General features: G+C 45.6%; 1 protein-coding gene and 1 non-coding gene across 2 annotated transcripts in view; one reads left to right on the forward strand and one right to left on the reverse strand.

Moving 5' to 3' along the window:
- LOC126095458 (insulin-like growth factor-binding protein complex acid labile subunit) overlaps positions 1–19,318 on the forward strand; it is a gene marked incomplete at its 5' end in the record, with an annotated part of 79,461 nt that overhangs the window by 22,313 nt on the left and 37,830 nt on the right. Inside the window, 2 exons of the mRNA XM_049910250.1 lie at positions 792–953; positions 8,000–8,386. Of these exons, the coding sequence (XP_049766207.1) occupies positions 792–953; positions 8,000–8,386 (549 nt within the window). The remainder of the gene's footprint in view (positions 1–791; positions 954–7,999; positions 8,387–19,318) is intronic.
- Trnat-ugu (transfer RNA threonine (anticodon UGU)) lies at positions 8,642–8,716 on the reverse strand. The gene has a single exon. It is a non-coding gene; the product is annotated as a tRNA-Thr (tRNA).

Here is a 19,318-nt window from a genome sequence, read left to right on the forward strand (position 1 = left end):
GTAGTTGAGTCACTTGTCTGAGATGTTAATATGAATTTGCTTCAATCTTTTATTTTATGACTCGTCAGCGCCAGTTGTCCCAAATTTGTAATATATTCAGTTTTCACGTGTAATGGTTCAAATGGCTCTGAGCACTATGGGAATTTACTGCTGTGGTCATCAGTCCCCTAGAACTTAGACCTACTGAAACCTAACTAACCTAAGGACATCACACACATCCATGCCCGGGGTAGGATTCGAACCTGCGAGCGTAGCAGCAGAGCGGTTCCGGACTGAAGCACCTAGAACCGCTCGGCCACAACGGCCGGCTGACTTTAACAACTACTAACTATAAACTGCGCTGTACCAGTGACAGACTACAACTACACTGTAGCAGCGAGCGACTGCAACTGCGGCAGAGACTGCTCTGACCTGCGACTCTATTGCAGCTCTCTTTTGACAGGGACAAAGATATTTTATGTCTCAGGCAGCGCCTGTGAATTGTCGTTCTAGCAAGTGAGCAATACATCGAGATTACACTTGCTCCAGCAGGGTGGTGAACCCTTTACGACTGCCCAATGGTTACAGTGCCTTGCGGAGCCCACGGCCTGACTCATCGTCGCCAACATAAGTGTGAAACGGGATGCCACACACCGCTAAGTAGATGTGTCCGGACCACTTATTTTCGACTATATTGAGGTAAAATCTTTCCTAATTAGAATGAAACATAGCGTAGCCTGTGGCAGGAGATGTGGGACTGGTGGCAGGGAACTGACGGATGCGTCTCTGCTTTTCTCTGTCCCACGCGGCAGCACACTCCGCTGACGACGGTGGCGCAGTTCGCGTTCGCGGGCCTGCAGAACCTGACCGCCATCCTGCTGGCGCACAACCGCATCACCCGCGTCGAAGGCTACGCGTTCGCCGGCACCTCCAGCGTGCGCCTGCTGCTGCTCACCAACAACCCCATGCAGAAGGTAAGCGCCCTGCGCGCAGCCACGTGCACATAAAAACTGTGCGACGCTTTACTTGCAAGTTGTTTGTCGGGAAAATCTTCTCTCGTTATCACCCCAGTCTTGGCGTCCTGCTATCACAACGTTTCGATGAGTTTGCTACTCGTTATCTTCAGGGAAAGATGACGAACGTGGAAACGCCACGACTCGACTGATAACACGAAAAGCCCACTGAAATTCCCCGAGAAAGCCCAATTTCCCTTAATTTTGTTTCCTGCACGCTGAAATTATACACCGCACTAAATGATGAGTTCACCAGATTGTATTAGTAAACCAAAAGTCACACGTCCCCGTCGTAACGAAGTGATGCCGTTAATACTAATGAACTTACGTTTCTTGTTACAATTGGTGTAAAACAGTAAGAATGAAGTGTGAACCTAAACAGTGCTGTAGCTTTGTTTACACGGCGTGTTCCTGGAGGAGTGGTTAATATAATGGGATATGACAAGAATACTCATTTGAAGCAAAAGCCTTCCCTAATCCAAATGTTTCCGAGATAGAACATATTTAATGTACGTTGTTATTAGTTTTCTGTATTATTCAGTGCATCGTCAGGTTTACACAAATACACGTGTACAACAATTTTTAAGCATACAACATTCATTTTTCAAAGCATCAATAGAAAAAACCATTCAGGGTGAGTCAGGAGGAAAGGTACATGCTTTAAGACGCGATAGTATTAGTGATTCTGAACAAAAAACTTGATACGGACAATGCCCAATTGCGAATGGTTTCCGAGATAGAACTCGTTTAATACCATTTTTGTACGTTTTTCTTTAATAACTCGAAAACCGCACACTCCAATAAAGACGTGTCTCCCTCCGTACACAATTAAACTAAATTAAATTTGCTACAAGAAAGGTCCTATTTATTTTCAGTCCAGGACTAACAGTTGGGGCGGAGAGATCGTGGGAATATTGAAAACCTAGCGCGACGCGGGTGCATTGTAGCTTACGTACTTTTTGTAGGCCAGTTTGAGGTAGTTTTCTGGTTTGATACACCAAAAGCATCCGGTATCAAAATGTTCGTCTCAACTTCCTCTGTATTACTGTGGTACGTTGTAAACAATGACAGTGGGTAATACAGAAACTAAATAGAAATGTACATTAAAAATATTCTTAATGGTTCAAATGGCTCTGAGCACTATGGGACTTAACATCTGAGGTCATCAGTCCCCTACAACTAATTAAACTTAACTAACCCAAGTACATTACACACATCCACGCCCGAGGCAGGATATGAACCTGCGACTGCAGCGGTCGCGCGGTTCCAGACTGAAGCGCCTAGAACCGCTCGGCAAAAGTGTTCTAACTCGGAAGCCATTCGGAATAGGGCATAGGTCCACATCAAGTTTTTTGTTCAGAATCTGTAATGGTATCACCCGTCAAAACACTTACCTTTCCTCCTCACTCACCTTATATTTTAACACAGTCGTCTCTATACTTTATGAAACACGTGCAGAAAGTCGCCGTGTGCTGGTAGAATCACTACGCGATTTCAACAATGCGTTGCTGTCACTGCACAGGTTGTTGAAGTACATATTCAGTAGAAAAATGGGAATTTGGAAGAATATCTGTTTCACTCAATGCGCTGAACATTCTGGGTAAACATCCTATGATCAGGAATTCGAAGTGTCGGAAACGGCGTGTTCTTCGACAGCAACAGGATCGTTACCGTGCCAGAAGCCGTAAACGTACACCATATCTACGTATTCTTTATTAGCGTACATGTGGGACATCTTAGCCAACGCGTGCACAAACTCAGTTAGCAGACAACTGTGCGTTCGATCGACTAACTTAATGGCAGAAAGAGGCTAAAACCAACGCGGCAGGTGAGGTTACAATTAAATGTCAAGAGACGTTGGCAGGGTAAGAAAATTATTTAACTATATGAAATAAAATCGACTTTTTTTCGCTAGGGCGTTCAAACTGCACGATTCGTCCTGGGGCATTATAGGAATTAGTATGACCAGAAAGGTTTGGTTTAGCGATGATGCCAACTTTCATTTGGATTGGCTCGTCAATAAACAAAATTTGCGCAGTTGGGGGACTGGGAATCCGCGTCTCTACACCCTCGACGGGTGACTTTGTGATGTTCAATGTCCAGTGACGGAATAATCGGTGCGATATTCCTTGATGGCACGCTGACTACCGAGCGGTACGTGAAGGTTTTGGAAGATGATTTCATCACCATTAGTCAAAGTGGCTCTGATTTCGACAAGATGTAATTCATGCAATAGAGAGCTCGACCCCATCGGAGCAGGAGAGTGCTTGTTGCCCTGGAGGAGCACTCTGCGGACCGCATTCTAGCTCCGGAGTACCTAGAGACCATTCGCATGGGCCTCGATTGGCGGCCATATTCTCCGGATCTGAACATCCGTGGCTCATTCTTGTGGGCCTATATTAGAGTCAAGGTGTACAGCAATAACCCCCAATTCATTACTAAGCTGAAAACAGCCATTCGGGAGCTCACCGACAGCTTCGATGTTCCGGTTCACGAATATTTGGCTATTCGTCTGCGCCACATCATCGCCAACGATGGCGGGCATATCGAACATATCATAACCTAAATCCGAATATCTGTAGTGACGTTTACGTGTTGAATAAAGTGTGTGCACGCCGTATTGTAAGTAATATACGATTATTTCCACATGGTTCAATACGTATGCGGCACTAGCTCAAAAGCAAATGTATATTAAATCCGTTCTTTCTCGAAAAATATTCTGAATACGGGATATGTCCATATGAAGTTTTTTACTTCAAATGAACGTTCCTGTCTCATCTTTGAACATTCTCCATAACATTCACATTTTGCTCTTTTTAATGATAAATATGAAATCGTTGTACCAAGTGCCCGCAGAAGAACCTATTAATATCTTCAAGTGTTTAATATGAAAGGATTATCTCCATGTAGAGTTGGCGATTTATAACTGGACTGTCCCCTTGTTAAAAACTGACTGAAACGTTTCATCAAGGCACTGTTGATCGAGTTTGTTCCACTCCTCAACGGCGATTCGGCGTAAATCCCTCAGACTAGTTGGTAGGTCACGTCGTCCATTAACAGCGGTTTTCAATCTATCCCAGGCATGTTCGATAGGCTTCATGTCTGGAGAACATGCTGGCCACTCTAATCGAGCGATGTCGTTATCCTCAAGGAAGTCATTCACAAGATGTGTACGATGGAGGCGCGAACTGTCGTCCATGAGGCGAATGCCTCGCCAATATGCTGCCGATATGGTTGCACTATTGGTCGGAGGATGGCATTCACATATCACACATCCATTACAGCGCCTTCCATGCAGCGGCGTACGTCGACCCCACATAATGTCACCCCAAAACAACAGGGAACCTCCATCCAGCTACACTCGCTGGGCAGTGTGTCTAAAGCGTTCAGCCTGACCAGGTTATCTCCAAACACGTCTCCGACGACTGTCTGGTTGAAGGCATATGAGACACTCATCGGTGAAGAGAACGTGATGCCAATCCTGCGCGGTCCATTCGGCAAGTTGTTGGGCTCATCTGTACCGCGCTGCATGGTGTCGTGGTTGCAAAGATGGACCTCACCATGGAGGTCGGGAGTGAAGTTGGGCATCATGCAGCCTATTGCTCACAGCTTGTAACACGACGTCCTGTGGCTGCACGAAAACCATTATTCGACATGGTGGCGTTGCATTCAGGGTTCCTTCGAGCCATAATCCGTAGGTAGCAGTCATCCATTGCAGTAGTGGCCCTTGGGCGGCCTGAGCGAGGCATGTCATCGACAATTCCTGTCCCAGTCTATCTCCTCCATGTCCGAACAACATCGCTTTGGTTCGAGACGCCTGGACACTCCCTCTGTTGAGAGCCCTTCCTGGCACGAAGTAACAATGTGGACTCGATCGAATCGCGGTATTGACCGTCTAGGCATGGTTGAAGTACAGACAACACGAGCCGTGCACCTCCTACCCGGTGGAATGACTGTAACTGATCGGCTGTCGGACCCCCTCCGTCTAATAGGCGCTGCTCTTGCGTCGTTGTTAGCATCCTTGCGCGGGTTTAGTGACATCTCTGAACAGTATCCACAGTCAAAGTCAATCTTCAGGAGTTCTGGGAACCGGGGTGATGCAAAACGTTTGCAAAACGTTGGTTTGGTGGAGTCTTCCACAATTTTCGTAACCATATCAGACTCTTCATCTCAGTGTGGCATCTGCATCCCTCATGCACAGTTAGTTGTTGTATTATTTGCAATATCTCTCTTCCTCGGCAGGTTTCGTCCTCTGCAGCCACCTTTGGTACCATGGACTATATTTTTTCCAACGCAGTAAATACAGGGTGATCCAGAATGCGTTACTTCACGGAATAAATGCTTGAAGTAACATGGGGTTTATTGAAACAAAAGAAACAGAAGAAAGGTTTAGAAGTGATCAATATATGGCCCTTCATGTGATGCAAAAGCAATAATCTGCATAACGATTGATTTTTAGCAAAGGCGATATTCATTTTGACAAATACTGAACACTTCGGCCGTCATTAATCAACAATGCTTGTAGTTAACGGACAGTGTTGTGAACAGCATTGTACAGCATATCAGTAGGTGTGGTGAGAAACTGTTGTCAGATGTTATCTTTTCGGATTCCTAATGAGATCGGATGATAGCGGTAGACTTGCGATTGCAGCTAACCACACAACCAGTAATAACACTTATTCAGATCTGGGAACCTCTGAGGTCAAGCACAATGTTAGTGACGGCTCAGTACGCGATCCTCACCAAACTATGCGCACAAGAGACCATTCACACGCGTGGAAATATAGGGTGGAGCGCTATTCTGCATAAAAACAGTTGTTTATCAGTCATTCTAGGGATGATATGACCTTACTGAAGTGGTAATACCGGTTCCCGTCAGATCACTGAAGTTAAGCGCTGTCGAACTTGGCTAGCACATGGATGGGTCACCTACCTGGTCTGTCGAGTGCTGTTGGCGAGCGGGGTGCACTCACCACTTTTGAAGCCAATTGAGGAGTTGCTTGGTGAGAAGTAACGGCATCAGTCACGAGTACTGACAACGGGCGGAAGAGCGGTGTGCTGGCCACATGCCTCTCCATTTCCGGTGACGCCTCAGGGCTGACCGTGACATGGCTGCCGAACGGTACCGTTGGCCCTTCAAGGCTTCTTCGGATGTTGTTTTTTTTTTTAGTTTTTTAGGGATGCTGTGATTTTGTGACATATCGGCGTACTATGCACCGGTCATACCGACAGTCTGAAAAGCGGCACAATGCAGTTCCTCGAAGTAAAAGTTCCTATCACGACTGATATGGTAAATCTACACCGATCACGATTGAAATGGTGTCTATAGCACACCGTAACTTTCCCGTCATGCAGTAGGGTTTCCGCGACAGTTCCAGGATTTTCGGTAGCTCAAATTCTGCAGTTTCGGATGTTCACAGACCCTCGGAGTGCGAAATGGACTTTGTCGAACCACAACACGATAGACAACTAATTGTTATCTTCCCCTATTTTTTGAAGTGCCTGCACAGCAAATGCTCTCGGCGTCACAGAATCGGTAGTAACAGTTTATGACGATGCTGGATTTTGTACGGATAGCATTGGTGTGTACGCCTTACTGCTCTCCAAACAGTAGTACGTGGAACACCGGTGCGACGTGCGATTTCACAAGCGTTGACTGCCCCGTGCGGAGATGAACCCGCTGAAGTCTTCATTTCTTCCAGAACTGTCCGAGCAGCAGTACCACTTGTGTCTGGTCGCCCACTACGGGAGTGATCGTCTAAACAACGCGTAGCTTCGATCTTCAAGGTCATTTTCTTCACAGTGACACTTATCACAGGACGTTTACCAGATCGAATAACCTTCTTTCGGCGATAGGATCGTTAAGCTGTAGTTGCGGATTCTTCTTCCTCATAGTAATAGTGGCTTTCCTGGTAAAGTTCACATGCCGCGATTGCTGGCGCATCTGGCTTCATGTCTCACTTTGAAAAATCCCCTTAGAAAAATTAATGAATTACTGTGCTGATAAATCTCTTACATAATTTGGTTTTCAAACAGCTGAGCAGAACTGAACGTACTCAGACATTTCTCTCTTTGCTTATTCTGATCAACACTAAACTGACACACAATATTTTTAGCGCAACGCAATCTGAATCTCAATAATCCCTACAAAAGAATGGCCCTGAATGACAATAACCTATACCTTCCATGAATCACTTACCTCACAAAAATCTTCGTTACTCGAACTACTGCAATACAGCGAGGGCTAATATTGCCAGCTATATAAAAGATTTTAACTACTGAAGGCACTAACTACTGATAGGCATAGTTAACAAATGAAAGATTTTGCTAAAGAACAAACAATGTATTTACCTTAATAGTGTTCAAAATTCATTATATATATATATATATATATATATATATATATATATATATATATATATATATATATATATATATATATATATATATCAGTTCATGACATCCAGTCTTACAAATTTACTCTCCCTGATGGACGCACGTCCAGATCATCCGCTCTCAAAACTCCGCCATCTCACTCCCCACATCCACCACTTCTGGCGGCTCACCTCCAACTGCGCAATGCTACGCGCTGTTCACACCCAACTGCCCAACACTACAATGGCGACTATTCCAACAATGCCAACCAGCCACAGACTTCACACAGCACATCCAGTGATTTTCATACAGAGCGCTAGGTGACGTTACTCAACATAAAAACCTAAACAGCCTATTGACAACTACAGCCCGTTTTGTACACGAGTCTTACGAGCCTTAAGCGGCGTCCACAGTCATATCATGGCCGATTTTTGCACCCGTTTCTGATTAAAAAAAAAAAAAAAGAAGTCATTTAAGACACTTCCGTCCCACTGTAGATTATTTACCGGTTTTCCAGCTGGCTGTCGACCTAGCAAACCCTCTTTCCTTCATATTTTGGGTGTGGGAACGGACAAGGGCGGAGTGAACTGCATTGCACCGACAGGAGGTGCACTGACTACCGTCTGTCGCAGGTGGAGACGTCGGCGTTCTCCGGCATGACGAACGTGGAGCGCCTCATCTTCCCGTCGGGCATCCGCAACGTGGAGGTGGACGCCTTCAACGGGCTGGACACGGTGGGCGTGATCAAGATGGCGTTCATGGACCTGAAGTCACTGCGCGCGCACACGTTCCGCGGCCTGAGCCACGTGCACGTGCTGTCCATCCAGGAGAGCGACCTGGGCGTGATCCGCGCCGGCTGCCTCGAGGGCCTGACGCACGTGGGCACGCTCAACGTCGTCAACAACAAGATCGACGCCGTGCAGCAGCTCGCCATCCGGCCGGCCAACCGCATCCGCGCGCTGCGCTTCCTCGGCAACCACCTGCTCGAGACGCCGCGGCCCGGCGCGCTCATCATTCAGGTGCGGCGCTCGCGACGAGCCTAACGTGTCCACTGCGACAAACTATCTGCCGTATAGTTTTAGACGGCCTGCAGCCAAATTTGTAGTCGAAATTAAATGAAACTATAGGAAATGAATTTGCAATTGTGAATTATGTATAGTCCAGCAAGGTTGAACCTGAAAATTGGACAAATCAGAAATAAAATGATAATTAAATGGACACCCTAGCTGCAAGCAGGCGTTGATGTACTTCATTGGGGACATGTTGAAAATGTGTGCCCCGACCGGGACTCGAACCCGGGATCTCCTGCTTACATGGCAGGCGCTCTATCCATCTGAGCCACCGAGGGCACAGTGGATAGCACGCCTGCAGGGACTTATCCCTTGCACGCTCCCCGTGAGATCCACATTCCCAACATGTCCACACCACTACATTCGTAGTGCGCCTAATAGATGTTTGCCCATCATACTCATTACTCGTGGCAGATTAATCTACCAAGTCCCGTACGAGTTCGGGCATAGCGTGTGCGTTCGCACAAGAAGGTCAAAGGCCGGGAACCCATATTTTTAACTATATATGACGGTAGTATCTGTCCCCGAAAGAACAGTTACCGTAAATGACCATGCAGCTTTGCTAGAAATGAAATGATAATTAAATGGACACCCTAGCTGCAGGCAGGCGTTGATATACTTCATTGGGGACATGTTGAAAATGTGTGCCCCGACCGGGACTCGAACCCGGGATCTCCTGCTTACATCGCAGACGCTCCATCCATCTGAGCCATCATATATAGATAAAAATATGGCTTCCCGGCCACTGACCTTCTTGTGCGAACGCACACGCTATGCCCGAACTCGTACGGGACTTGGTAGATTAATCTGCCACGAGTAATGAGTATGATTGGCAAACATCTATTTGGCGCACTACGAATGTAGTGGTGTGGACATGTTGGGAATGTGGATCTCACGGGGAACGTGCAAGGGATAAGCCCCTGCAGACGCACCATCCTCTGTGCCCACGGCGGCGCACATCGATAGAGCGTCTGCCATGTAAGCAGGAGATCCCGGGTTCGAGTCCCGGTCGGGGCAGACATTTTCACCATGTCCCCAATGAAGTATATCAACGCCTGCTTGCAGCTAGGGTGTCCATTTAATTATCATTTCAATTCTAGCAAAGCTGCATCGTCATCCACGGTAACTGTTCTTTCGGGAACAGATACTACCGTCATATATAAATCAGAAATAATTGATACAGAATGTTTTATTGCGTTAATCTCGCCATTTGTGGCCCAATAAGACTATGTTAGGTTTTTCCTCTCGGCGGAGTTGTGGAAAAGTGGTGGGGGGCAAAAATGTACCCGAAAAAGGGGTATTTTTCGGTTTTTTGATTATATCTCGTAAATGACTCACAATATCGAAAACATAGTGGAACTCTATCTTTCAAATTCTAATGGTGGCAGGGGTAAAGTACAGGGAGCGTAAGGCTATTTACAATTTGTACAGAAACCAGATGGCAGTTATAAGAGTCGAGGGGCATGAAAGAGAAGCAGTGGTTTGGAAGACAATGAGACATGGTTGTAGCCTCTCCCCGATGTTATTCAATCTGCATATTGAGCAAGTAGTAAAGGAAACAAAAGAAAAATTCGGAGTAGGTATTAAAATCCATGGAGAAGAAATAAAAACTTTGAGGCTCGCCGATGACGTTATTCTGTCAGAGACAGCAAAGGACTTGGAAGAGCAGTACAACAGAATGGACAGTGTCTTGATAGGATGATATAAGATGAACATCAACAAAAGCAAAACGAGGATAATGGAATGTAGTAGAATTAGGTCGGGTGATGCTGAGGGAATTAGATTAGCAAATGAGACACTTAAAGCAGTAAAGGAGTTTTGCTATTTGGGGAGCAAAATAACTGATGATTGTCGAAGTATAGAGGATATAAAATGTAGACTGGCAATGGCAAGGGAAGCGTTTCTGAAGAAGAGAAAATGGCTCAAATGGCTCTGAGCATTATCCGACTTAACTTCTGAGGTCATCAGTCGCCTAGAATTTAGAACTAATTAAACCTACCTAACCACACCCGAGGCAGGATTCGAACCTGCGACCGTAGCGGTCGCTCGGCTCCAGACTGTAGCGCCTAGAACCGCACGAAGAAGAGAAATTTGTTAACATCGAGTATAGATTTAAGTGTCAGGAGTGTACCCATGTGTGGAAGTGAAACATGGACGGTAAATAGCTTGGACAAGAAGAGAATAGAAGCTTTCGAAATGTTGTGCTACAGAAGAATGCTGAAGATTAGATGGGTAGATCACATAACTAATCTGGGGGTACTGAATGGAATTGGGGAGAAGAGGAGTTTGTGGCACAACTTGACAAGAAGAAGGGATCTGTTGGTAGGACATGTTCTGAGGCATCAAGGGATCACAAAATTGGCAATGTAGGGCAGCGTGTACGGTAAAAATCGTAGAGGGAGACCAAGAGATGAATACACTAAGCAGATTGAGAAGGATGTAAGTTGCAGTAAGTACTGCGAGATGAAGAAGCTTGCACGGGATAGAGTAGCATGGAGAGCTGCATCAAACCAGTCTCAGGACTGGAGACCACAACAACAACAGTGTAATTAAAAATTGTAGGGCATGAAAATCTACATTGAATGAGACCATCCGCATATTTTTTGGACCACCCGTTTCCATACTAGTGCTCTTCAAATTTGGACCAATTTTACAAGCTCATGAAAAACTTCCGTTTTAACCTCTGTTTTTTGGTAATATCGTTGAAACCAATCCATCTATCAATAAAAAGGTTCATACAAACGATATAGAGGAATATATTCTGCGTTTGATGAGACCAAAAGTGAAATGGACCACCCGTTTCTATACAGCTAAGTTTGTACTTGCATTGCTATGCATGTAAGGTATTCCGCATTTACAAATCTAGGTCTCTAGATCAGTTTTATGCAGAGAACTCAAAAATAATATTATAATGAGTAAAGATTGAAAAAAAAATTAAAAAAGACTGTTCAAAGTCAGGGGTAAATTCCGTGACAAGAAATTTAAGGTCAACTTTGGTAATCCCTTATTAAAGGGCTAAGCCTTTTTGCCCCTTGTTAATCTGCCTTTGTGTGTATGTTCTACCTGGCAAGCCAGTGTAATAATGAAGTGCTTTTTTTTTATAATTCCTAATGGTAATCGTCCAGAAAGTTACCTTCAAAAAATCAGAACCTTACATTTGACCAAATTTGGAGGCAAATATATTTATACAGGTCACCTCTGATTTTAATTTAAGTTGCACCATTTGGAAGAGCAGCTTTTCCTTTAGTCGAGTATTGTGCATAATGTGAGTGTGCAGTTACGAGGCGGCAGCATCCTGCGTCCGGTCACTAGGCGACGCAGTTTATTGCTTTCTAGTGGCGCCTGGCGTCACCCGTGGGCAAAAGGACAGGTGTGGCCCAGGTAACAGCTTTTTCTGGCCGAGTTTCGCCAGTTCCCACCTGTCTTCCGGGGTGGATGCCCGCCAAACGACGCAGTTCTTAACCCATAGAGAACGACACGCCACGCGGCGATAAGTGCTTCCGCGCCATTGGAATGATGACACTGAAAATTTGTGCCGGACCGGACTTGACCACGGATTTCCCGCTTTAGTTAAGGGGTTGCCTTTAACCGTTTTCGTTGTACGTGCACGACCCATGGCCAGATCCGAAGTTCCGCATGTCGTCGTTCACGCCTCACAGCCTGTGCTCGTACACACATCATACAACTCGCGTATAGGGGAAGACGTTTTAACTGATTGGCGCTGCCTGGTTGTTGTTGTTGTTGTTGTTGTTGTTGTTGTTGTTGTGGTCTTCAGTCCTGAGACTGGTTTGATGCAGCTCTCCATGCTACTCTATCCTGTGCAAACTTCTTCATCTCCCAGTACCTACTGCAACCTACATCCTTCTGAATCTGCTTAGTATATTCATCTCTTGGTCTTCCTGTACGATTTTTACCCTCCACGCTGCCCTCCAATACTAAATTGGTGATCCCTCAATGTCTCAGAACATGTCCTACCTACCGATCCCTTCTTATAGTCAAGTTGTGCCACAAGCTGCTCTTCTCCCCAATTCTATTCAATACTTCTGCTTGGTATTGGTGGATAAATACGAAATAGTAGTGCCTGTGTTATTAGGAAATGCAATGCAATGCTCATTCGCACACACATGCATGTCCAAAGAAACAGGCACTGCAAGCCATCAAGGAATAGTTGAAATGTATTCCCAATTGCGAGTGTGAACCGCCATCTGCTGTATATTGGAACGACGACAGTGAAAATTTGCGTGTCCTAAGGAGCATTTGGTTCTAGGCGCTACAGTCAGGAACCGCGCGACCGCTACGGTCGAAGGTTCGAATCCTGCCTCGGGCATGGATGTGTGTGATGTCCTTAGGTTAGTTAGGTTTAAGTAGTTCTAAGTTCTAGGGAACTGATTCCCTCAGCAGTTAAGTCCCATAGTGCTCAGAGCCATTTGAACCATTTGGATGGGAATATACGAAACGAACGAGTGCAGTTTGTTACAGATGGACGACGACATATGAAATTTTGTGTCTGGCCGTGATTCGAGCACGGATAGCCGAAGAGATTGCGGCAAATGCTTGCTTAAAGCGGTCAATCCGGTTTCAAGTCCCGGTCCGGCACAAATTTTCACTGTCATCATTCCATTATACAGCCGACGGTGGTTCATATCCGCAATTAGCAATACATTTCCTATATTTCTTTATGCCTGTTGTCCCTGCAGTGCACGTATATCCGAAGGAATATTGAATTGTAATAACACAGGTACTGTTGTTTAGTAAATTAAACTAATTTTAATGTGTTCATTGACACCATAGATGATAATAAGAAGGTTTGTAGCTATAATAGTGGCAACTATTTATTCACAATGTTGACTGGAATGTTGTCCCCGAAATTCTCAAGCTAGCAGGGGAAAACTACTGGTTGCGAAAATGTATCTACAACTTGTGCAGAAACCACTCTATAGGTCAAAGAGTCATGGAGGGAAAGCTGAGAAGGGATGAAGCAGCATTGTATCCCCTCGATAATATTATTTAGTCTGTACAATGAACTAGCGGTACAGGGAAGCAACAAGTAGTTTAGAAAGGGAATTGAAGTTCAGATGAAATATGAAATTTTTGTTGTTTGCCAGTGAGACTGTAACTCAATCAAAGTAGTTTAGAACTTGAAAGAGCAGTTTGAACGAAATGTTTAGTGTTTTGAGAAGAGATGAACAGCAACAACAGTAAAAGAAGGGTAATGGAATGTAGTCAAATTAGGTAACACTGGTAGAACTTTATTAGGAAATGAGAAACTAAAAGTATACACTATATGTCCGAAAGGATAGATACCGTTTTGATCCTGCAACCACTATATATTAAGAAGCAAAAAAATTACAGAAAGCATAAGCTGCCAGTGGGCATTAATTTATGTCAGTGGGCCCTTCAGTGAAGATGCACACCGAGCTCTAACTTTTATGGAGTCGGCGAGACGCCGCGAGTACCATGGCTAATGAGCAGGGGGCGCTACATCAGTAATGTGTGGTATAAGTTAAGGAAATTAGGTCTGACGGGAGGCCTGCTAGGGTTGTGGTGACCAGTGGGCCCGGATGACGTAGTGGTCAACGCAAATGGCTAGTAAGCAGAAGACATGAGTTCGGTACCAGTCCGGCACAAATTATGAAGCTGCTGTCTCACTGCTTAGCTGAGTGAAAAAGTGCTTGCCTATCATGCTGCAGGCCCGGGTTCGACTTCCGGCTTTTCCCCCCCCCCCCTCCCCATGGACTGGGTGTTGTGTTGTCGCCCAATGTGGCTTCACCTGCAAAAAGAAATAAGACTTGCATTGCATGCGGCCGAACGCGGCCTCCCCGCCAACAATGCCAAATGATTATTTCATTTTTTTTCTTGGTCCTGTTTTTTTTTTTTTGTTGCCCTGTTAATATAAACCAGTGCCCACTAGCAGCTGATATCTTTAATTCCTTTGTGTTTTGACACTAAAAGCAGTCCATGAGTATTCTGTGTCTGTGCAGCAAAATAGCGAACTACTGCCTAAGTAGAGATCTACACTGGCAATAGGAAGAAAAGTGCTCCTAAACGAATTGTGCTAGCAGAAGATTTAAGGATTTGGAAGTCTTTTGTGAAGGTATTTATATAGGATGTAGCCTTGGACGGAAGTGGAATATGAAGGGTAAGCTGTTCAGGCAAGAAGAAAAAGAAGTGCTCTCAATCATTGAACGCTGCGTACTTAAGAACGACTCCCTATCCAGAGGCGAAGTACAGAATCGTATAAGTTCGAACACTACAATGCCTAAGCGTTCACAAACTAAAAAATCTCCTGAGATTGCAAAAGGCGACTCATATTCCGGAAACCACGGAATATTCTCCTCTCTACAGATTCTTCCGAGCTACAAAACCGGCCAGCCACTGCTCTATTGTGCTTCAGCGCTCAGGTGGCCCTACCGTCCGTCGTGGGCTACTTACTGTGTTAAGCAGCCAGGATCTCAAACTGGTCATTTCCTGTCACTCAACCTGTGTTAAGCTGGACCAACACACCTGACCGGGATTTTCCATCCAGGGCCTGAATTACGCCTGCCGTTTCGTTTCCACTGGCATTCCAATCTCTACTAGCACCAGCAATCGTTCATTACGCCATTTTGATAATAAAGACAATCCATCACATTTCATGCAATAAACGTTAACAACTATTTACCAAGTGTACGTGACAATGTCAGTCTTCGTATTTGTATATACGATGTACAACCTATCAAATGGTACCTAATTCCGATTGTAAATCACGGAGAAGTATGTAGATGAGTCATTTTAAGGTGCGAAATTATAGCCACCTTACAAATTCATATGCTTATACCTTGAATTTTAATTCACTCTTTAACCTTCATATTATTTCCGTCAATGCTTCTTGGATGTATGTATTGAACAATAGAGTCGAAAACTATATCGCTGTCTTACACACATTTTAATCCGAGTTCTTCGTTCTAGATCTTCGTCCTTTAGTGTTCCTTCTTGGTCCTTGTAAACATTGAACATTACCAATCTTTCTCTATAGCTAACCCCAATATTTCTCAGGATTTCGAGCATCTACCAAAATTGTTATTGCCGAGCGCTTTTCCCAGTTCGACAAATCTATGACCTTGTCTTTATTTTTCTTTAGTCTTGCTTCCATTACCAGCCGCAATGTCAGAATTGCCTCTCTCGTGGCTGATCGTCATCTAGCGTATCCTCAATTTTCTTTTCCGTTGTTTTGTATATTATTCTTGTCAGCCACTTGGATGCGTGAGCTGTTATGCTGATTGTGTGATAAATCTCGCACTTGTCGGCCGTTGCAATCGAAATGTTGTTTCTTCGAAAATCAGGTGGTATATCGCCAGACTCATACATTCTACACACCACCGTGAATAATTGTTTTGATGTTACTTTTTCCAATGATTTTAGAAATTCTGATGGAATGTTATCTATTCCTTCTTCGTTATTTGACCTTACGTCTTTCAAAGCTCTTCCAAATTTGGATTCTAAATCTGGGTCCCCTATCTCTTCTATATCGAGTCCTGATTCTTTTCCGTCACGTTATCATACAAGCCTTACCATTCATAGAGTCCTTCAATGCACTCTCTCCTTCTATCCGCTCTCTCTTCTGCATTTAACAGTGGAATTCCCATTGCACTGATAATGTTATCACCCTTGCTTTTAATTTCACCGATGATTGATTGACGTTTCTATATTCTCAGTCCTTCCGACAATCATTTCTTTTTCGATTTTCCCACGTTTTCTGCAGCCATTTCGCCGCAACTTCTCTGTACTTCCCATTTATTTTATTACTAAGTGACTTGTATTTCTGTGTTTCTGATTCTTCCTGAACATCTTTGTACTTCCTTCTTTCATCGATCAATTGTAACACTGCCTCTGTTATCAATGGTTTCTTGGCAGTTATCTACTGTGCAACTATGACTCTCTTTCCAACTTCTGTGACTGTTCTTTCTGAGATGTCAATTCCTCTTTAGCTGAAGTGGCTACTGACCTAATCATTATCGCGTTATCTGTAGCCTTAGAGTACTTCCAGCGTACTACTCCTTACTGCTTTCGTATCAGTCATCTCTGCGCATTCGTTCCTCCTGACTAATCCATTAAACTTCAGCCTACTCTTCATCAATTGTACATTGTGATCTGAGTCCATATCTGCTCCTGGGTACGCCTTACAATCCGATATCTGACTTCGGAATCTTTGCAAACCACGATGTAGTGTAACTGAAATCTTTCCGTATCTCCCGGTCTTTTCGTGGGTACCACCTCCTCTTGTAGTTCTTGAAGTCACGCCATTACTAGCTGAAATTTATTGAAGAACTGAATTATGCTTCCTGCTCTCTCGTTACTAGTAGAAAGCCCGTATTCTCACACAACCGTTTCGTCTGCTACTTCCCCTGCAACCAAATTCCAGTTCCCCATGACTATTATACACTTCTGGAAATTGAAATAAGAACACCGTAAATTCATTGTCCCAGGAAGGGGAAACTTTATTGACACATTCCTGGGGTCAGATACATCACATGATCACACTGACAGAACCACAGGCACATAGACACAGGCAACAGAGCATGCACAATGTCGGCACTAGTACAGTGTATATCCACCTTTCGCAGCAACGCAGGCTGCTATTCTCCCATGGAGACGATCGTAGAGATGCTGGATGTAGTCCTGTGGAACGGCTTGCCATGCCATTTCCACCTGGCGCCTCAGTTGGACCAGCGTTCGTGCTGGACGTGCAGACCGAGTGAGACGACGCTTCATCCAGTCCCAAACATGCTCAATGGGAGACAGATCCGGAGATCTTGCTGGCCAGGGTAGTTGACTTACACCTTCTAGAGCACGTTGGGTGGCAGGGGATACATGCTTACGTGCATTGTCCTGTTGGAACAGCAAGTTCCCTTGCCGGTCTAGGAATGGTAGAACGATGGGTTCGATGACGGTTTGGATGTACCGTGCACTATTCAGTGTCCCCTCGACGATCACCAGTGGTGTACGGCCAGTGTAGGAGATCGCTCCCCACACCATGATGCCGGGTGTTGGCCCTGTGTGCCTCGGTCGTATGCAGTCCTGATTGTGGCGCTCACCTGCACGGCGCCAAACACGCATACGACCATCATTGGCACCAAGGCAGAAGCGACTCTCATCGCTGAAGACGACACGTCTCCATTCGTCCCTCCATTCACGCCTGTCGCGACACCACTGGAGGCGGGCTGCACGATGTTGGGGCGTGAGCGGAAGACGGCCTAACGGTGTGCGGGACCGTAGCCCAGCTTCATGGAGACGGTTGCGAATGGTCCTCGCCGATACCCCAGGAGCAACAGTGTCCCTAATTTGCTGGGAAGTGGCGGTGCGGTCCCCTACGGCACTGCGTAGGATCCTACGGTCTTGGCGTGCATCCGTGCGTCGCTGCGGTCCGGTCCCAGGTCGACGGGCACATGCACCTTCCGCCGACCACTGGCGACAACATCGATGTACTGTGGAGACCTCACGCCCTACGTGTTGAGCAATTCGGCGGTACGTCCACCCGGCCTCCCGCATGCCCACTATACGCCCTCGCTCAAAGTCCGTCAACTGCACATACGGTTCACGTCCACGCTGTCGCGGCGTGCTACCAGTGTTAAAGACTGCGATGGAGCTCCGTATGCCACGGCAAACTGGCTGACACTGACGGCGGCGGTGCACAAATGCTGCGCAGCTAGCGCCATTCGACGGCCAACACCGTGGTTCCTGGTGTGTCCGCTGTGCCGTGCGTGTGATCATTGCTTGTACAGCCCTCTCGCAGTGACCGGAGCAAGTATGGTGGGTCTGATACACCGGTGTCCATTTCCAGGAGTGTATTTTCATCTTCCTTTACGTACTAAATTACCCTCTCAGTCCCCGCATATACCTCCTCTGTCTGTTCAGCTTCGATCTGCGGCGTCGACATGTATGCATGAACTATTGTTGTCGGTGTTGGTTTGCTGTCGAATCTGGTAAGAAGAATTCTATTATTGAATGGTTCACAGTATCTCACTCTCTATGTTACCTTCCTGTTCATAACGAGTCCTACACCTGTTATAGCATTCTCTTCTTCTGTTGATATGGCTTTATAATCAGCTGACCAGAATCCTTGTCTTCTTCCCATTTTACTTCACTGACCCCCAATAAATCTAGACTGAGCCTTGGCATTTCACTTTTCAACCTCTGGCAGCAGTACAGGCGTGATAACGACGGAGCATGATGTGAGTGATGTCATCAGTCTCATGTTGAGGCAATAACGCCCACTCTTCCTGCAGAGCTGCTCACAAGTCTTGGAGAGTGGTTGGTGGATACTGACGTCTCCCTGGCGCATCCCAGACGTTCTCTACGGGATTCAAATCGAAAGAGCGAGCAGGCCACGCCATGCAGGCAGTGTCTTCCATTTCCAAGAAAACATCGACCACCCGTGCTCTATGTGGTCGAGCGTTGTCGTCCATCAATACGAATTCTAGACCGACAGAACCTCGCAACAACCGCACGTAAGATCACGTCGCGATACTTGAGAGCAGTTAAATCTTGTCGTTTCACCCGTACAGTTACATGAAGAGGTAACCGAATCGTCAATATAATCCCTGCCCACATTATTAAGGATTCTCTACGATATCGGTATCTTTACACGTTCCCTCCATATGCGAATACGTCGAGAATCACTCTCCAGACCAAAAAGAACGTTGGATCACTGTTTGACCGTCCAGGTCGAATGTTGACGACTACTCTAGACGTTGCCTTCCGTGGAAAAGTACACAATAGAAGGTAACCGACAATAAAGGCTACTCTACCGAAGCCTTCTGTACACCATTTGTCTCAATACAAGTCCAGTAAATGCTGCGAGGTTAGATGCCAGTTGACGTGCAGTACTAACGCGGAATCGTC

The sequence above is a fragment of the Schistocerca cancellata genome, chromosome 8 (genome assembly GCF_023864275.1).
Source record: "Schistocerca cancellata isolate TAMUIC-IGC-003103 chromosome 8, iqSchCanc2.1, whole genome shotgun sequence".
Lineage (NCBI taxonomy): Eukaryota > Metazoa > Arthropoda > Insecta > Orthoptera > Acrididae > Schistocerca > Schistocerca cancellata.